Genomic DNA, 13,452 nt, shown 5'->3' with positions numbered 1-13,452 from the left:
CTATTCACTGACATCCTTTTTCTTGTAAAAAGAATCATTTTGGGTTTCCCAAAGATCACAGCAATAGCAAATCATGCAACCATCCAATCAATTCCTGATGGACAAAATCAAGTCCTGGCCAAAAAAAAAATCTTGTTCGAGAAACTGTTTCACTTATTTCACAATATTGAAGTTGTCACTTCTGTTGACTTTAAAAGTGTGAAGAATGTTCTTCATTGAACTATAATGCCAAAACTTTTATTTTTAAGGGTGTAGAGAGTTGCCAATTTTTACCAAGTGCTAAAAGTGCTATATGGCACACATTTTCTTGTGTTCTTCTCTGCTCTTCTATAATACTCTTCTGAGTAATAATACCTTGCTAATAAGTATGGCTTCAAAAGACATTTGAATATAGAAGATGAGTTGTATGAACCACTTTTATGATATTTTATGCTTCTTCGTCTTCTTTTTTTCGGAGCTCAACATCACCTTTCTCTAGTGATTTTCATTAGAATGAGTGGCCACTCTTCACAATGTCTCCTTTTGTGTTCCACAGAGAAAAGATAGACAGTATGAAACATGATGGTGAGTGCTTGATGCCAGTATTCATATTTGGTGAATATTGGGTGGGTTGTGGATTTAAAATCAAGATATTTATGTGTCAGGAAAAAAGTGGTAAAGAACTATCAGAAAAGTCAAAGCAGGTAAGAACAGGTAGAAGAAACATGCCAATGCATGTAACTGTGTGATACACCTCATTTACTCCTTTTCACATTCTTCTGGAATGCTGTTGCCTGCAGGTTAGAACATTGTACTTTCATTAAAAAAAAAAAAAAAAAGACATGGAAATTGGTGTGTTGAAACATAGGGAGGAGAAAGAGGATGGTGGGGCGGAGTAAATTTGAACACGATATATCAGAAGACTAGCAGTTTAGTAACAGAAAGAAGCAGTAGGGCATTAATAAGTATAAGTGTGCTTGATTATTAAATAGCTTATTTAAAATTTGATCGAGTGAGATCACTGAAAAACAATATAAAGTTAAGAAATTTAGAATAAGATGTGAAAGTTTATCTGAGAGACAGGGGAAAGAAATAGAGAGACCAACTCAGAGACCACACAACCTAACCAGGTCCATCTGGTCACTTCAGGGAAAATACATTTCAGCCATTCGGATCTAATCAAGTGTATTGGTGAGTTACAAGAAACCTTATTTGATTTTCAAAGTGGAAATACATTACAGTCTTATTATTCATAATCTGCCTGTATTTTTCCATCTCCATCTTTGTCCTTTCAGGCCACTTTCTGTTGACGCAACTCTGTCCAATTTCTCAATTTCACTCATCTTCGCCGTTCTGAGGTCAACAACGTGCGTAATCAGAACCGACTGATGACATTGCCGACTGGACAATCGTATCTTTTCACACTGTAGGGATTACAATACTGAATGGGTTCACCACAGTTCAATTTGTGAATATCCTCCCAATGCTTTTTCTTTAAATGCCTTGCTTTACCTGTGTTCTTTTAACTTGACTTTAAATGAGGTATTCTTTTCTTGACAATTGCTGTAAAAAAAAAAAAAAAAGAAGAAGACATTAGTACTTTTAGATAGCGGAAGAGAACTTTTGGGATGAGGGTGAGAACCTGATCCTCTGATCAACAGATAATACAGCATCTGAGTGGCTTTAGTTGAGCGCAAGATCACAGCAAGTTTTAGCATGTTGTTTCCATGCATTTTTTTTTCCATTGCTGGGAGATTACTGGCTGAATTTCAATAATTACATGGTTGGTGAGAGCCCATCCTTGATGCTGACTCATACCCCAACATTAGTAAAGAAAAAAATACTCAATAATTCATAATCTGAATTAGATAACATGGTCAAAATTTGTTTGTTTTTTACCCCATCTGATTATGTGCTAATAATAATTTCAAGTTAGTCTAGAAAATAAAAGACCAATGTTAAGTTTAGTTATTTTTTTCAAATATTTTTCAAGATTAGTGAAGTATGTTACAATTTCGCATAGGCTACATCAAAATGTCATGTTTGGTTCAATGTGTTACTTGTCATTTCTTATTAACTATTTGTGAAATTTACAAGCAAAGTGAAAACAGTTTGAAAGTAAATCCTACACCATTTTTTCGGTTTATAAAAAAGTACAACAGCTGACAAATAAGTAAATACATAAACAATATATCTATAGTTTGCTGGTCTTGTTGTCAGGATAGTCTGTTGAATTTTACAGGGATTTTAAACACTTTTTTAAAAACATTTTTAGCAGGTTTATATGGTAATGAAACAATTTCCAGCTTCAAATAACATTGCTTTCTGATTCCATCAGTTCTTCTGACGCCTTCCTAATGGGATCAGAAAATGGGACCACCTCCATGGATAACACGACAACAAACGATTCTGAGAGTGAGGACACTGTGGGTAACAATATTTCTGTTACCTTTGGGGCCTTCATCCTCAGCATCGTCTTCCTCCTGGGTGTTCCTGGAAACCTCTTCATTATCTGGAGCATCCTGGCACGTGCCCGCAAACGCTCCGTCACTACCCTGTTCATCCTCAACCTGGCGTGTGCAGACGGTTGCCTGATGTGTCTGACGCTTTTCTTTATCATTTACCTAGCCAAGCAGAAGTGGATATTTGGAGGTGCCATGTGCAAGCTGCTTTTCTACTTGTGCAATACAAACATGTACGCTTCTATTATGATCATTACGCTGATGAGTCTACACAGACTAGTGGCAGTGGTGTGGCCCACATACTTGACTGCTTGTACTCGTAGGCGGATGGTATTACTTGTGCTCGGGGGCATGTGGATTGTTGTATTTCTTTTGGCACTTCCTGCTTTAATATTCAGAGAAGAAAAAACAACGAATAACCATGGAAAGAAACGCGTAATATGTGCAACTCATCACCACCATTCACAAAATGTGAGTGGTTTCTCTTTGCTCCAGTGATGCTTGAATACTTGATTATGATTGGTCTATCCATCGTCCATAGCAATGCTGTATATCAAACTGCTTAGTATTGTATTTCATGTCTCTCATATCACGCTGCAGACTTGCTCTCGTTTCATATTAGTGATTCTCAACCAATGGGCCCAGGGCGTCTAACTTCTAACAGGGCTCTGGGATTAATTCATATTATTTAAATTAAGTTAAATTAAACTGCAATAATATAATAATAATAAAAAACACATCAAGGTGTAAACAATATATATTTTAAAATATTTATTTGAAAAGTTCTTAAAAGAATTATTAAAGAAAATACAGTTCTAGAAACTTCTGAATACATTTATATGTATTTGAAAACAAGCTGCTTAATGTATAAATAAGTGTAATACCAGATAAATGTATACCAGAGAAATGATTGTAATTTATGATGAGCCTTTGAACATTTTGTTGGACAATTGGGGGCCTTCCAGTCAAAAAGGTTGAGATCCACTGATATAAATACAACTGGTGCAATCTTTTATTTCAGTTATTAATCATATTGAAACTTACCTCAGAAAACGTCAGTATTTAATATTACTGTACTATAATATACGGTAGAATTAATATAATATAAACTACTCCGGGTGATCCATGTTTATTTTTCAATAATGATCTGCAGACTGTGCATTATCCTTACAAAATGTAATCCATAAATGTCATTATGAACAGGTGGTATTGCAGTACACACTTGAGACGGTGGTGGGCTTCCTGGTACCGTATGTGATCATAGTCAGCAGTTATGTGTGTATCCTTCGCCGCCTCAGACAGACCAAGTTCAAGAGAAGGATACGATGCGAGAATCTTATTCAAGCCATCATTGTGACGTTCTGCATTTTTTGGCTTCCTTATCACATTATTAATGTAGTGCAAGTAAGTATTTTTTTATTTAAATCTGTTAATCTTCTCAAATCCTAGGAATTATTGTAACAAGTGTATGAATGAATTATCATTTGTCTTCTGGTCAGGTGGTGGCAGCACTTATACAAAAGGGACCAACACAAAAAAGGTAAGTGGTGTGCTAAAGATTTTAAAGTACAGATATTTCATCAAAAGTCAACCACCACCTTCTCTGTCTATCCCCAGATTGGATAACATCTGGCAGTCCAGCCGTGCGGTTACATCCGCTCTGGCTTTTATCAGTAGTTGTGCCAATCCCATCCTCTACGCTTTTGCTGGACGCTCCTACATCAAAGCCGACGGCCTGGCATTCATGGCCCGACTCTTTGAGGGCACAGTCCTGGACTATGGTGCCCGAAGAAGCCAAGCCAAAGAGGTTATCAGACTTTAAACCTCATGGAGTGGAGAACCATATAAAAGAATCTAGGACAGTACATTTTATTGACACTGGAGGGAATAATCACCAGGACAAATTCATAAAGCAGCCTTTTAAAATGCATTTATTTAACTCCATTGATATAAGTGAGCCAATTCACCTTCATATTAAATTCCCGTTCAAGTTTTCAAGCAGTTTACATTGTTGCAATGCTGTTATACACTGGAACAATCCTGGTAAACTTGGAGTGGTTTTGCATAAATTACAAAAAAAAAAAAACTTGTATTCCCATGCAAATAATACACATTAAAGAGTACTTATACTCACACCAGTGTGTACGTTTACAGGAGTGGGATTATGAAATAACATGATCATGAGAACATGCACTTTAGAATTATACTTTGTGCTTTGTGCTTAGTACAAACTCAGCTGCAGAAAGCAAACTCTTCAGGACTCGGTTTGAATGGTCAAAGACAAATAGTTTGAAACCCAATTTCATAGGAATATGCATTAAATTCACACCATGAATTAAGCCAGATATAAATGAGAATTTATTGTAGCAGTTTCAAGTCTTTACATCACTGACAGCATACATTGCGGTCACCTTTCAAAATAAGACGGCATCCAACTCAAAAAGAACAAATCTACAAGTCACAGTTATATATTCTTATGTTAGGTAGCATATAATTGTTTTTGTCTCTAGCAGGCCTATGTAAAGAGAAATTAAACCTCAATCAACTCCATCGTAGAAAGCCAGGTCACATGAAGTAAATACCTAAACAAAGAAAAAACTAAATACACAGACTTAGAATAAAAAGATCTCACTGTTCTTTAAGGATGCACTTAATGTCAGAATGAAAGAAAAACCTACCTTATTGAACACCTCCCTGCTTGCATTATAAATTGAGGTTCCTGCAGAATATTAGCAATGATGTTACAGCATTCAGACTAAACAGATTCGTTTTCACCAAGGAGCACTTTTTCAGAGCATGTCAATAAATCACTGAATTTCATAAACACGGACGCATGCAGTTCATCAACTTTGTGCAACACATTAGCATGAGAAACATGAGGTTTGGACTCACCATTTCCATTAAGGCGGGTCCCTGTAAAATAAACAAATGATCGCACATTAGAATGTATTCTGAGGGAAACCATAACATCTCATAGCTTTATTCCGCAGCTTTAACCAGTCAGTGCAGTAGGTTTGTAATCATTAGATTCAGGTGAAACACGGACTGCAAGATCATCATGTCTGGGTTGAGAAGCTGCGCACTTGGTTCAGGCAATAAATAAATAAATAAATAAATATCTATCCCTTCTAGAACGGTCAGAGTATGTAGGCCATAGAGAACGGTCCACTTCCTTTTAGTCTAACATCTCTTAAACCCATATATAAAAAGCAACAAAATTAGTGCTAAGGTACAAATACAACTAAAACGGATTTCAAAACATTGATGACAGCCTGCACACAAACGTTACAACACCATTGAGAATTGCCAGCAGAAAGATGTTACTATGGCATGAGGCCGAATTTATTTCCTAACCAACCAAGTTTCTACAGAGAAGAAAAAAAAAAAAAACACCTTTTGGTTGCGCCACCCCCACAAATTATGAACTGAATCCTAGTTCAAGGGTTGGACTCCGAAGCCACTGCTGCTACAATGTATATCGAATCAGTGATTTAAAAGCAAGGTATTAAATCAATATTGATCCTTCTACATTAAATGATTTTAATATCCGTTTCAAGCTTATGAGATTATACTTAATCATATAATTAGCTGTTTGTTTACTGGATTGTGCCCTGTCCATATTTTTGAGAGAGGCATACGTTCTAAGCAATTTAATCTTCTAGCGGACCAAAACATCTGAGGTAACTTCATCCTGTCACTTACATGACGAATTCTTAAAGCATTTCCTTTTCTAAATTCAATCACTAGAGTGTTTGTACCTCTAACTGTGAGAAAAACATGTCATTAGCATGTTTTGGGCAAGTATCCTGTTAGAGCCAGAGCTCAACCAATTTCAGCCTTGAAGCGGTGTATCCGTGTAGGTATTCTTTGTTACAGATCAGTATTGGTGAGGTGAACAACTGGCACCCTGGGGAGATATATACGACTGGTTCTTGAGAAGCTGGCGCCCAGAAACGTATATTTGTGACCTAGGAAGGTCACCTAGTGCCTAAAACCAGGGTCCTGGTATCATCCACACATGGACTGATAGGCAGAAGCACATCTCCAATTATACGGCTCTTTCCTAAGTTTATCCATGTCTTAGCCAATCAGAACCATTCAACCTGCAGTAATGACGTAGTTTAGAGACTTGTATAAGGTATTATTGCTGTGAAAATGTGAATGTATGGGAGAGCAGCCTGCAAAGTCCTTGTGAGTATTGAAGCGGATTTCTGCTCATGAAACTGCAAACTATTCTTCAGTAAAAATTTTCAATTGACTGCACTTCTGACTCCGGGTCTTCATTCATTATATCTAGTCCTTGGTTCTTTGACTGTAAATTCCCCAGAGAAAACTCATTAAATTCAGGCAGGCCGACTTGTGACTTGTATAAGATACCTTTGATTAATTTGTGTTGTATCATTATGTCTGCTGACAATTCATACATTAAAAACCATAGTTGTAGGCATAATGAATAAATCTGTTATACTAAAAGGGAATTGGTACGGTGTGCTATTATTGTATTTTACTTAATATTAAAAATATCATTACTAATTGGCATGAAATATTGTCACATGGTTCAGTACTGCACAATGCTGGTAGTAGTTCAGTTAAAAGCTAACTTGCTGCCCTTAACGTGGCTGCAGTTACGTTGCAAATTTGCGTGGATCAAGTGGTAAACATACAGCCTTCGTAGGCGAAAGATAGGAAAGTGGATTTCTGCAAGTTGTCAGAAACTGACTCTACTAGCATGAGTTGTAACAGAGAAGTCACCTATATCCATTTTTGCATTATCACTGCATGATAGCGCAACAAATTGCACATTTTGTTTGCTGTTTGCAACACAGAGCATCTTTGGATAGAAACATTGCTCTGCTATATTAAACTTATGTCCTAAAATATCTTGAAACCTTCTTTGTATGTGACCGCGTTATGACACGGCTGGGATCATTTACCAATCACTGGAAAAATTATTTAGATTTTTCTTGAGGTGATTGTTTTGTAAGTGCCGTAACAGCGCATGTGCGTACACGCGCAGGATGGCTATTATTGTTATTAATTGGCTGCAAACATGTGAATGTCATACTATAAATATAATCTACTTTCATACGGATAAATATCCCCACCCCACCCCCCAATTATGTTGAGTTTTCTTTTTCTGTTTGATTGTAAAATTTAAAATCTCACTTTTTTTCTTCTCAGGCAGAGGCTCAGGGTTTGTGGGTCGTGAGCTGAAGCGTTCGCTGAAAAGCAAAGGCAAAGAAAATCACAATCATATCCAGGCACAGGCAGCCTGGTCTAGAAAAAACAACAACATGGCATGAATATTATGCAACTTACATTGAAGACTATATTGACATCTCAGACTAATCTTTAAAGACGCATTTACTCAAATGTCAGAATGAAAGAAAAACCTACCTTTTTGAACACCTCCCTGCTTACGGTTTTATAAGTTGAGGTTCCTGCAGAATATTAGGTATGATGTTAGAGCATTCAGACTAAACTTAAATTCGTTTTCACCAAGGAGCACTTTTTCAGAGCATGTCAATAAATCACTGAATTTCATAAACACGGACGCATGCAGTTCATCAACTTTGTGCAACACATTAGCATGAGAAACATGAGGTTTGGACTCACCATTTCCATTTAAGGCGGGTCCCTGTAAAATAAACAAATGATCGCACATTAGAATGTATTCTGAGGGAAACCATAACATCTCATAGCTTTATTCCGCAGCTTTAACCAGTCAGTGCAGTAGGTTTGTAATCATTAGATTCAGGTGAAACACGGACTGCAAGATCATCATGTCTGGGTTGAGAAGCTGCGCACTTGGTTCAGGCAAAAGAACATTACAGCAATGATACAGCCGGGTTTAACATGCGGCATCTGGATGTAGTTAAAGCAGATGCACCTGCCATTCAGCAACCAACAAAACTTGTCATTGAAAACACGTGACTTGTTGGCTTTCAGTATTGCTCTAAAATATGAATCAAAGGTTAAACTCACAGAATACGCTCCAATGGGTCCATTACACCGGTATGGTTATGAAAACGCATCCTTTTGACCTGTAGTTATGTATATTTCCTAAAACGGTCAGAGCATGTAGACCGAGAACGATCCACTTTTCGTCTAAAGCCAAAAATAAATAAAATATATATTTTATATAAAAACAATATAAACAGCAACAAAACTGGTGCTAGGTATTAATACAACTAAACTGGAATTCAAAACAAATATTTCGATGACTGCACACAATCGTTACAACACCATTGAGAATTACAAGCAGAAAGGATGTTACTATGGCATGAGGCCGAATTTATCTCCTAACCAACCACGTGTTTACAGAAAAAAAGCACTTCCGGTTGCGGTCGGCACCCCACCCCCATTAATTATAAACTGGATTAATATTAATATCAGAGTAATATCATTAAATTCAGGCGGCCCAACATGACGTGACTTATGTATTGAAAAGCGTTGATTAATTTTTATGTTATAGGAATTATCAGCAGACATAGTATGATGCATTTAAAACAGAAGTTGTGGGCATCATTGAGAATGCACAACAATTCCAAAGATTAGTTTTACTAAAACTAACTATTATTTATAATAACATATTTTAAATATCACATTACATATTGGTATGGGATATCATTGTTGCATAGTTAAGTACAATGTTGATAGTTTTCAGTTAAAGGAAGGTAAACTGTCCTTATCAACATGGCTGCAGTTTCGCTCCAATTTGTGTGGATCACGTGGTTCATACGACCTTCGTAGGCATTTAGGCACAGTAGTAGCAGGCAGAAAGATGTGAAAGAAGTGGATTTCTGCAAGTTGTCAGGATAAACGGACTCTACTTTACAAGCATAATGAGAGTTGTAATAGGTATATCACATTTATCAGTTTTTTCGTTATCCGTGCATGATAGCGTAACAAAAATAGCTCATTGTGTGTACTGATTTGTAACGCTGAGAGCTATTTTTGATAGAAACATTCAAACTTATTAATGTATTAAAATATCCTGGAACCTTCTTTGATTGTATTTGATTGTGTTATTATGATATGGCTAGGTTCATTTATCAGTCACTGGATATTTAAATGACAGTTGATTTTTCTTAAGGTGATGTGTTTCGTAAGTGCTGTAACAGCGCATGCGCGTGTACACGTGCGCGAGATGGCTACTATTATTATTGGGCTGCAAATGTCAAATGCTATATATATATATATATATATAATCTTATTTTATACGGATAAATTGTTGTACCTTATATTCTCTATTTGATTGTAAAATGTATAAAGCTTTAGCTTTCTCACTTTTTTCCACTCTCATCAGGCGGAGGCTCAGGGTTTGTGGGTCGTGAGCTGATACGTTTGCTAAAAACCAAAGGCCATGAAATCACAATCATATCCAGGCAGCCTGGTCCAGGACAAATAACATGGGTATGATGTAACTTACATTAAAGACTATATTGATATGCATCAAAATCCACCTTTACTTGTGATTTTTGGTATCTGTAAATATGTCAGTGGTGAATAACTTTACAAACCAAAAGTAATACCAGGCATGCTATGATATTATTCAGTATCATAGAAATAATAATGAATTTCCTTGTAAGGCCTGGCTCAGTTCAGAGTTTTTCACTAAATGTGTGATGCGTAAATACCTCTTAAATGTAGAGTTACATGTAAATGTTGATGATGAGGCCACTTTGACCTATGTCAGGGGTGCAAAACTCAGTAACTGAAGGGCCACAGCCCTGCAGAGTTTAGCTTCAACCCTAATTAAATGCAACTGATCCAGCTAATCAAGTCCTTCGGGACTATTTGAAAACTTCAGGTATGTGTGTTGGAGCAGGGTTGGAACTAAACACTGCATGTCTGTGGCCCTCCAGGAAATGAGTTTTGGACTCCTGAGTCCCTGACCTATGTTTACTTCTCACAGGCTGATGTAGAATCAGGGGGCCTCCCGCCATGTGAGGGCGCTGTGAATCTAGCAGGGGAGAATATTATGAACCCTATGAGATGGTGAGGACTTTTTTCCTCTCAGTGTATATAAATAATTATCTTCCCTTTAATATGGTTTTGTAATATTATTTTTAATATGTGTTGTTTTTGACACTCTAGGTGGAATGAAAATTACAAAAATGATCTGTTCTCCAGCCGAATAAACACAACCAAAATCCTTGCCCAAGCTATTGCTGCATCACCTACTCCACCACATTCATGGGTGCTTGTTACAGGAGTAGGTAAATAAGCAAGCTAGACAAAATATGACTTTTTTTTATCAAATAATACAGAATAACTTGACAGAATAATCTCATTCACTTCTCTGTTCGTCTATAGTCTTGTCTCCTCTATACTGATTTGATCATTTAAAGGATTAAAAAGTCAGAATAATGTTGTTCTTTTTAATTGTGAATGAATTGTAATTTTATAAAGTAGACTTTTTTGCATTTTTTCTCTGATTTTGTCTTCAGCGTGTTATAAACCTAGTCTTCAAAACCAGTACACTGAAGAGAACAACTGGACACCGTTTGACTTCCTGTCTCGCCTGGTGAAAGAGTGGGAGGGGGCAGGACAACTTCCTGAAAACTGTGCTAAGAAAACAAGACAAGTGATCATCAGACCAGGTGAATGCAAAGACATTCATAACATAAAAGTTTTCTATTTCAAATAAATGCTGTTCTTTTGAAGTTTCTATCCATTAAATAATTCTGAATATATCATGGTTTCCACAAAAATATTAAGCAGCTCAACTGTTTTCAGCAAATCAGCATATTAGAATGATTTCTGAAGGATCATGTGACACTGAAGACTGGAGTAAAATTCAGCTTCACCATCATACATTTGAAAATATATCAAAATAGAACACAGTGGTTTTTAATAGTAAGATTTTTTTTACAATATTACTGTTTTGACAGTATTTTTGCTGAAATAAATGCAGCCTTGGTAAGCATCAAAAACAAGTCTTGCTGAATCTTAACTTCTGAATGGTAGTGCAATTATGTACTTTCTTCCACTCACTTTCAGGTGCAGTGTTAGGGCGTGACGGTGGCGCCATGAAACAGATGATGATTCCCTTTTGGCTTGGCCTTGGTGGGACGCTTGGCTCGGGACGTCAGCCCTTCCCTTGGATCCATGTTTCAGACCTGGCTGGCATCATTGCCCATACCTTGGAGCCCCATGAAGAACCACCATCCACAGAGCCAGATGTATTTAACGGAGTTGCGCCTGCATTGAATACAAATTTTGAATTCACTAAAGAGTTGGGCAGTGCTCTAAAAAGACCTACCATCTTCCCTGTGCCTGGCTTTTTCTTGGATGTCGTCCTCGGTTCTGAAAGAGCTGTTATCCTCACACAAGGCCAGAAAGTAGTGCCCAAGAGAACTCTTGAATCAGGCTTTGAGTTTCAATACCCAGATCTTACTTCTGCTATAAAAGAAATTGTTGGATCTTAGTGATCAGTTGAAACAGAGAAGAGACATGAAGAGATTCTTTTATGCATACTAGTGCAGTTATAAGATACATTTTTTGAATTGAATTATGCATATACAAAATAAAGCTTGCTTGTACAAAAATGACAAATACATTTAAATAATTTGATTTAATGTAGATACTCTGAGAGAAACAATGGTTTAACTTTCTTTTGATTGTCTGTCACTTGTAAGAAGTTATAGTTGTCTGTGTACAAAATGAGCACTGCATTTGTAAATAAATGTCTACATGAAATGTTTTGAGTCCAGCTGTGGTATCTCTGAGTATATTCCATCATTAGATGATAATAGCAGATGTTATGTCTCTCATGACTTTGAGTGGCTATATTTGATCTGTCTGATCCATAAGGTCATCCTCTAGAATAGATGGACCGTTTACATATTTTTCTTCAAAAACTTCCATTGGAACAAAAGCACATCAACAAAAAGATCTATGTGGACACAATTAACATACACCAGCTTTTAATCTTAGGTTCACTTAGATGAGCACAACATGCTTCTAAGGAATTTATCATGTTACTGCTTCCTATAAAACTAAAAATACGACCAATAGTAATAATAAAAACTTGTTAACCTCAAGATGAATTATGTTGAGATACAGTACGAAGGTAAAATTTTGTGGAACTGATAGTGGAAAGTTTAGGTAGGCTACCTTAACTATCCAAAATTGCACATATGAAAATACTCATTAAATATTTTTAGAAGTTGACATTTCTAGTGTTGTATCTTGGTATACTCCATGCAAAACTATTTTAAACAGAATTTCACTTTTTTTTATTTTATTAAGCATGCAGAAATTTAAAATAAAGACTAGCAAAGGCAAAAATTGTGAAATTTTAAATATACTACTTCCCTTATCCAATAATGTTTTTATTCAGTGCCACGAGAACAAGAGGTATTACAGCAGTCAAATTATTTACAATTGCAGCCTGAAAAAAAAAAAATCAGTTGCTTTTATTTTAATGCTTTTAAAACATTACAGGTTTTGAATGTATTGGTTCCAAAAGGTTTATGAATAATTTAAAATATGTAAAATGTAAGAAATTTGGTTTGTGTAAATGTTATTTTCCTAATAAAATACACAATTACATTATGTATTACTTTTTACATTCCAAAAATATATATGAAAAAGGTCTAAGGATACGTCATGCCTCAACTACCCAATCACTGCGAAACAATTTACATAAACACCACCTTGAATGTTCTACCGAGTTTCGTGTACTATATTATAACAAACGAAATGACACTTATCTGGGAAAATGAGTAACTGAAATGTTTTATAACTTTTGTTTATATACGTTTTATAAATGTGTTACTTCCTATTACGTAAATGACTCACCATCTATGTAAAGTATTGTTCAGTAGCGAGCTTATAAAGCGTCTCGCAATCTACGTCATGATTCAGAGCGGAAGGAAGCTCACTGTAGAGGTTACATACTGAGTGCTCGTCACTCGTCCAATCACCTCGGGGAAGGTCTGAGACAAGAGCCAAACGCTGTCCTCGCAGGACATCATCTGAATGGATGAGCGAGCGCACAGAA

The 13,452-nt window shown here is 36.3% G+C and overlaps 2 protein-coding genes and 1 long non-coding RNA gene across 6 annotated transcripts; 2 read left to right on the top strand and 1 right to left on the bottom strand.

Moving 5' to 3' along the window:
• Window positions 1-511: 511 nt before the first annotated feature.
• On the top strand, window positions 512-5,054 carry ltb4r2b (leukotriene B4 receptor 2b). 3 transcript variants are annotated; one of them, XM_084411438.1, is made up of 6 exons: window positions 512-1,170; window positions 1,275-1,346; window positions 2,318-2,912; window positions 3,645-3,845; window positions 3,941-3,981; window positions 4,059-5,054. In XM_084411438.1, the coding sequence occupies exons 3-6, from the start codon at window positions 2,337-2,339 to the stop codon at window positions 4,261-4,263; spliced, it is 1,023 nt and encodes a 340-aa protein (XP_084267564.1). In that variant the 5' UTR covers window positions 512-1,170; window positions 1,275-1,346; window positions 2,318-2,336; the 3' UTR covers window positions 4,264-5,054. The 3 variants fall into 3 exon arrangements, with proteins under 3 accessions (XP_084267564.1, XP_084267562.1, XP_084267563.1); XM_084411436.1 differs by having other exon boundaries at window positions 1,275-1,405; XM_084411437.1 differs by having other exon boundaries at window positions 1,275-1,447.
• LOC311292009 lies at window positions 4,777-8,734 on the bottom strand. 2 transcript variants are annotated; one of them, XR_014627652.1, is made up of 7 exons: window positions 8,427-8,734; window positions 8,058-8,079; window positions 7,839-7,882; window positions 7,608-7,663; window positions 5,334-5,354; window positions 5,120-5,160; window positions 4,777-5,023 (listed from the first exon to the last, which is right to left on the bottom strand). It is a non-coding gene; the product is annotated as an uncharacterized lncRNA (long non-coding RNA). The 2 variants fall into 2 exon arrangements; XR_014627651.1 differs by having other exon boundaries at window positions 4,777-5,160.
• A 429-nt stretch (window positions 8,735-9,163) lies between these two features.
• On the top strand, window positions 9,164-11,965 carry sdr39u1 (short chain dehydrogenase/reductase family 39U, member 1). The gene is made up of 6 exons (XM_084411252.1): window positions 9,164-9,302; window positions 9,751-9,857; window positions 10,360-10,442; window positions 10,542-10,663; window positions 10,895-11,047; window positions 11,448-11,965. Exons 1-6 carry the CDS (start codon window positions 9,287-9,289, stop codon window positions 11,873-11,875), a joined length of 909 nt encoding a protein of 302 aa, XP_084267378.1. The 5' UTR covers window positions 9,164-9,286; the 3' UTR covers window positions 11,876-11,965.
• The last annotated feature ends 1,487 nt before the right edge of the window (window positions 11,966-13,452 follow it).

The sequence above is a fragment of the Rutilus rutilus genome (genome assembly GCF_951802725.1).
Source record: "Rutilus rutilus genome assembly, chromosome: 6".
NCBI lineage: Eukaryota > Metazoa > Chordata > Actinopteri > Cypriniformes > Leuciscidae > Rutilus > Rutilus rutilus.
The sequence above is the reverse complement of the archived record's forward strand: the minus strand, read 5'-3'. Positions and strand labels throughout refer to the sequence as shown.

Bases quoted from the DNA above. Each gene is read 5' to 3' on its own strand.
- ltb4r2b (XM_084411436.1), top strand. From the start codon at position 1,368: ATGACATTGCCGACTGGACAATCGTATCTTTTCACACT. The intron at 2,913-3,644 runs GTGAGTGGTTTC...CATTATGAACAG, and splicing joins ATCACCACCATTCACAAAAT to GTGGTATTGCAGTACACACT. The intron at 3,982-4,058 runs GTAAGTGGTGTG...GTCTATCCCCAG, and splicing joins AAGGGACCAACACAAAAAAG to ATTGGATAACATCTGGCAGT.
- sdr39u1 (XM_084411252.1), top strand. The intron at 9,858-10,359 runs GTATGATGTAAC...TACTTCTCACAG, and splicing joins GTCCAGGACAAATAACATGG to GCTGATGTAGAATCAGGGGG. The intron at 10,664-10,894 runs GTAAATAAGCAA...TTTTGTCTTCAG, and splicing joins GGTGCTTGTTACAGGAGTAG to CGTGTTATAAACCTAGTCTT.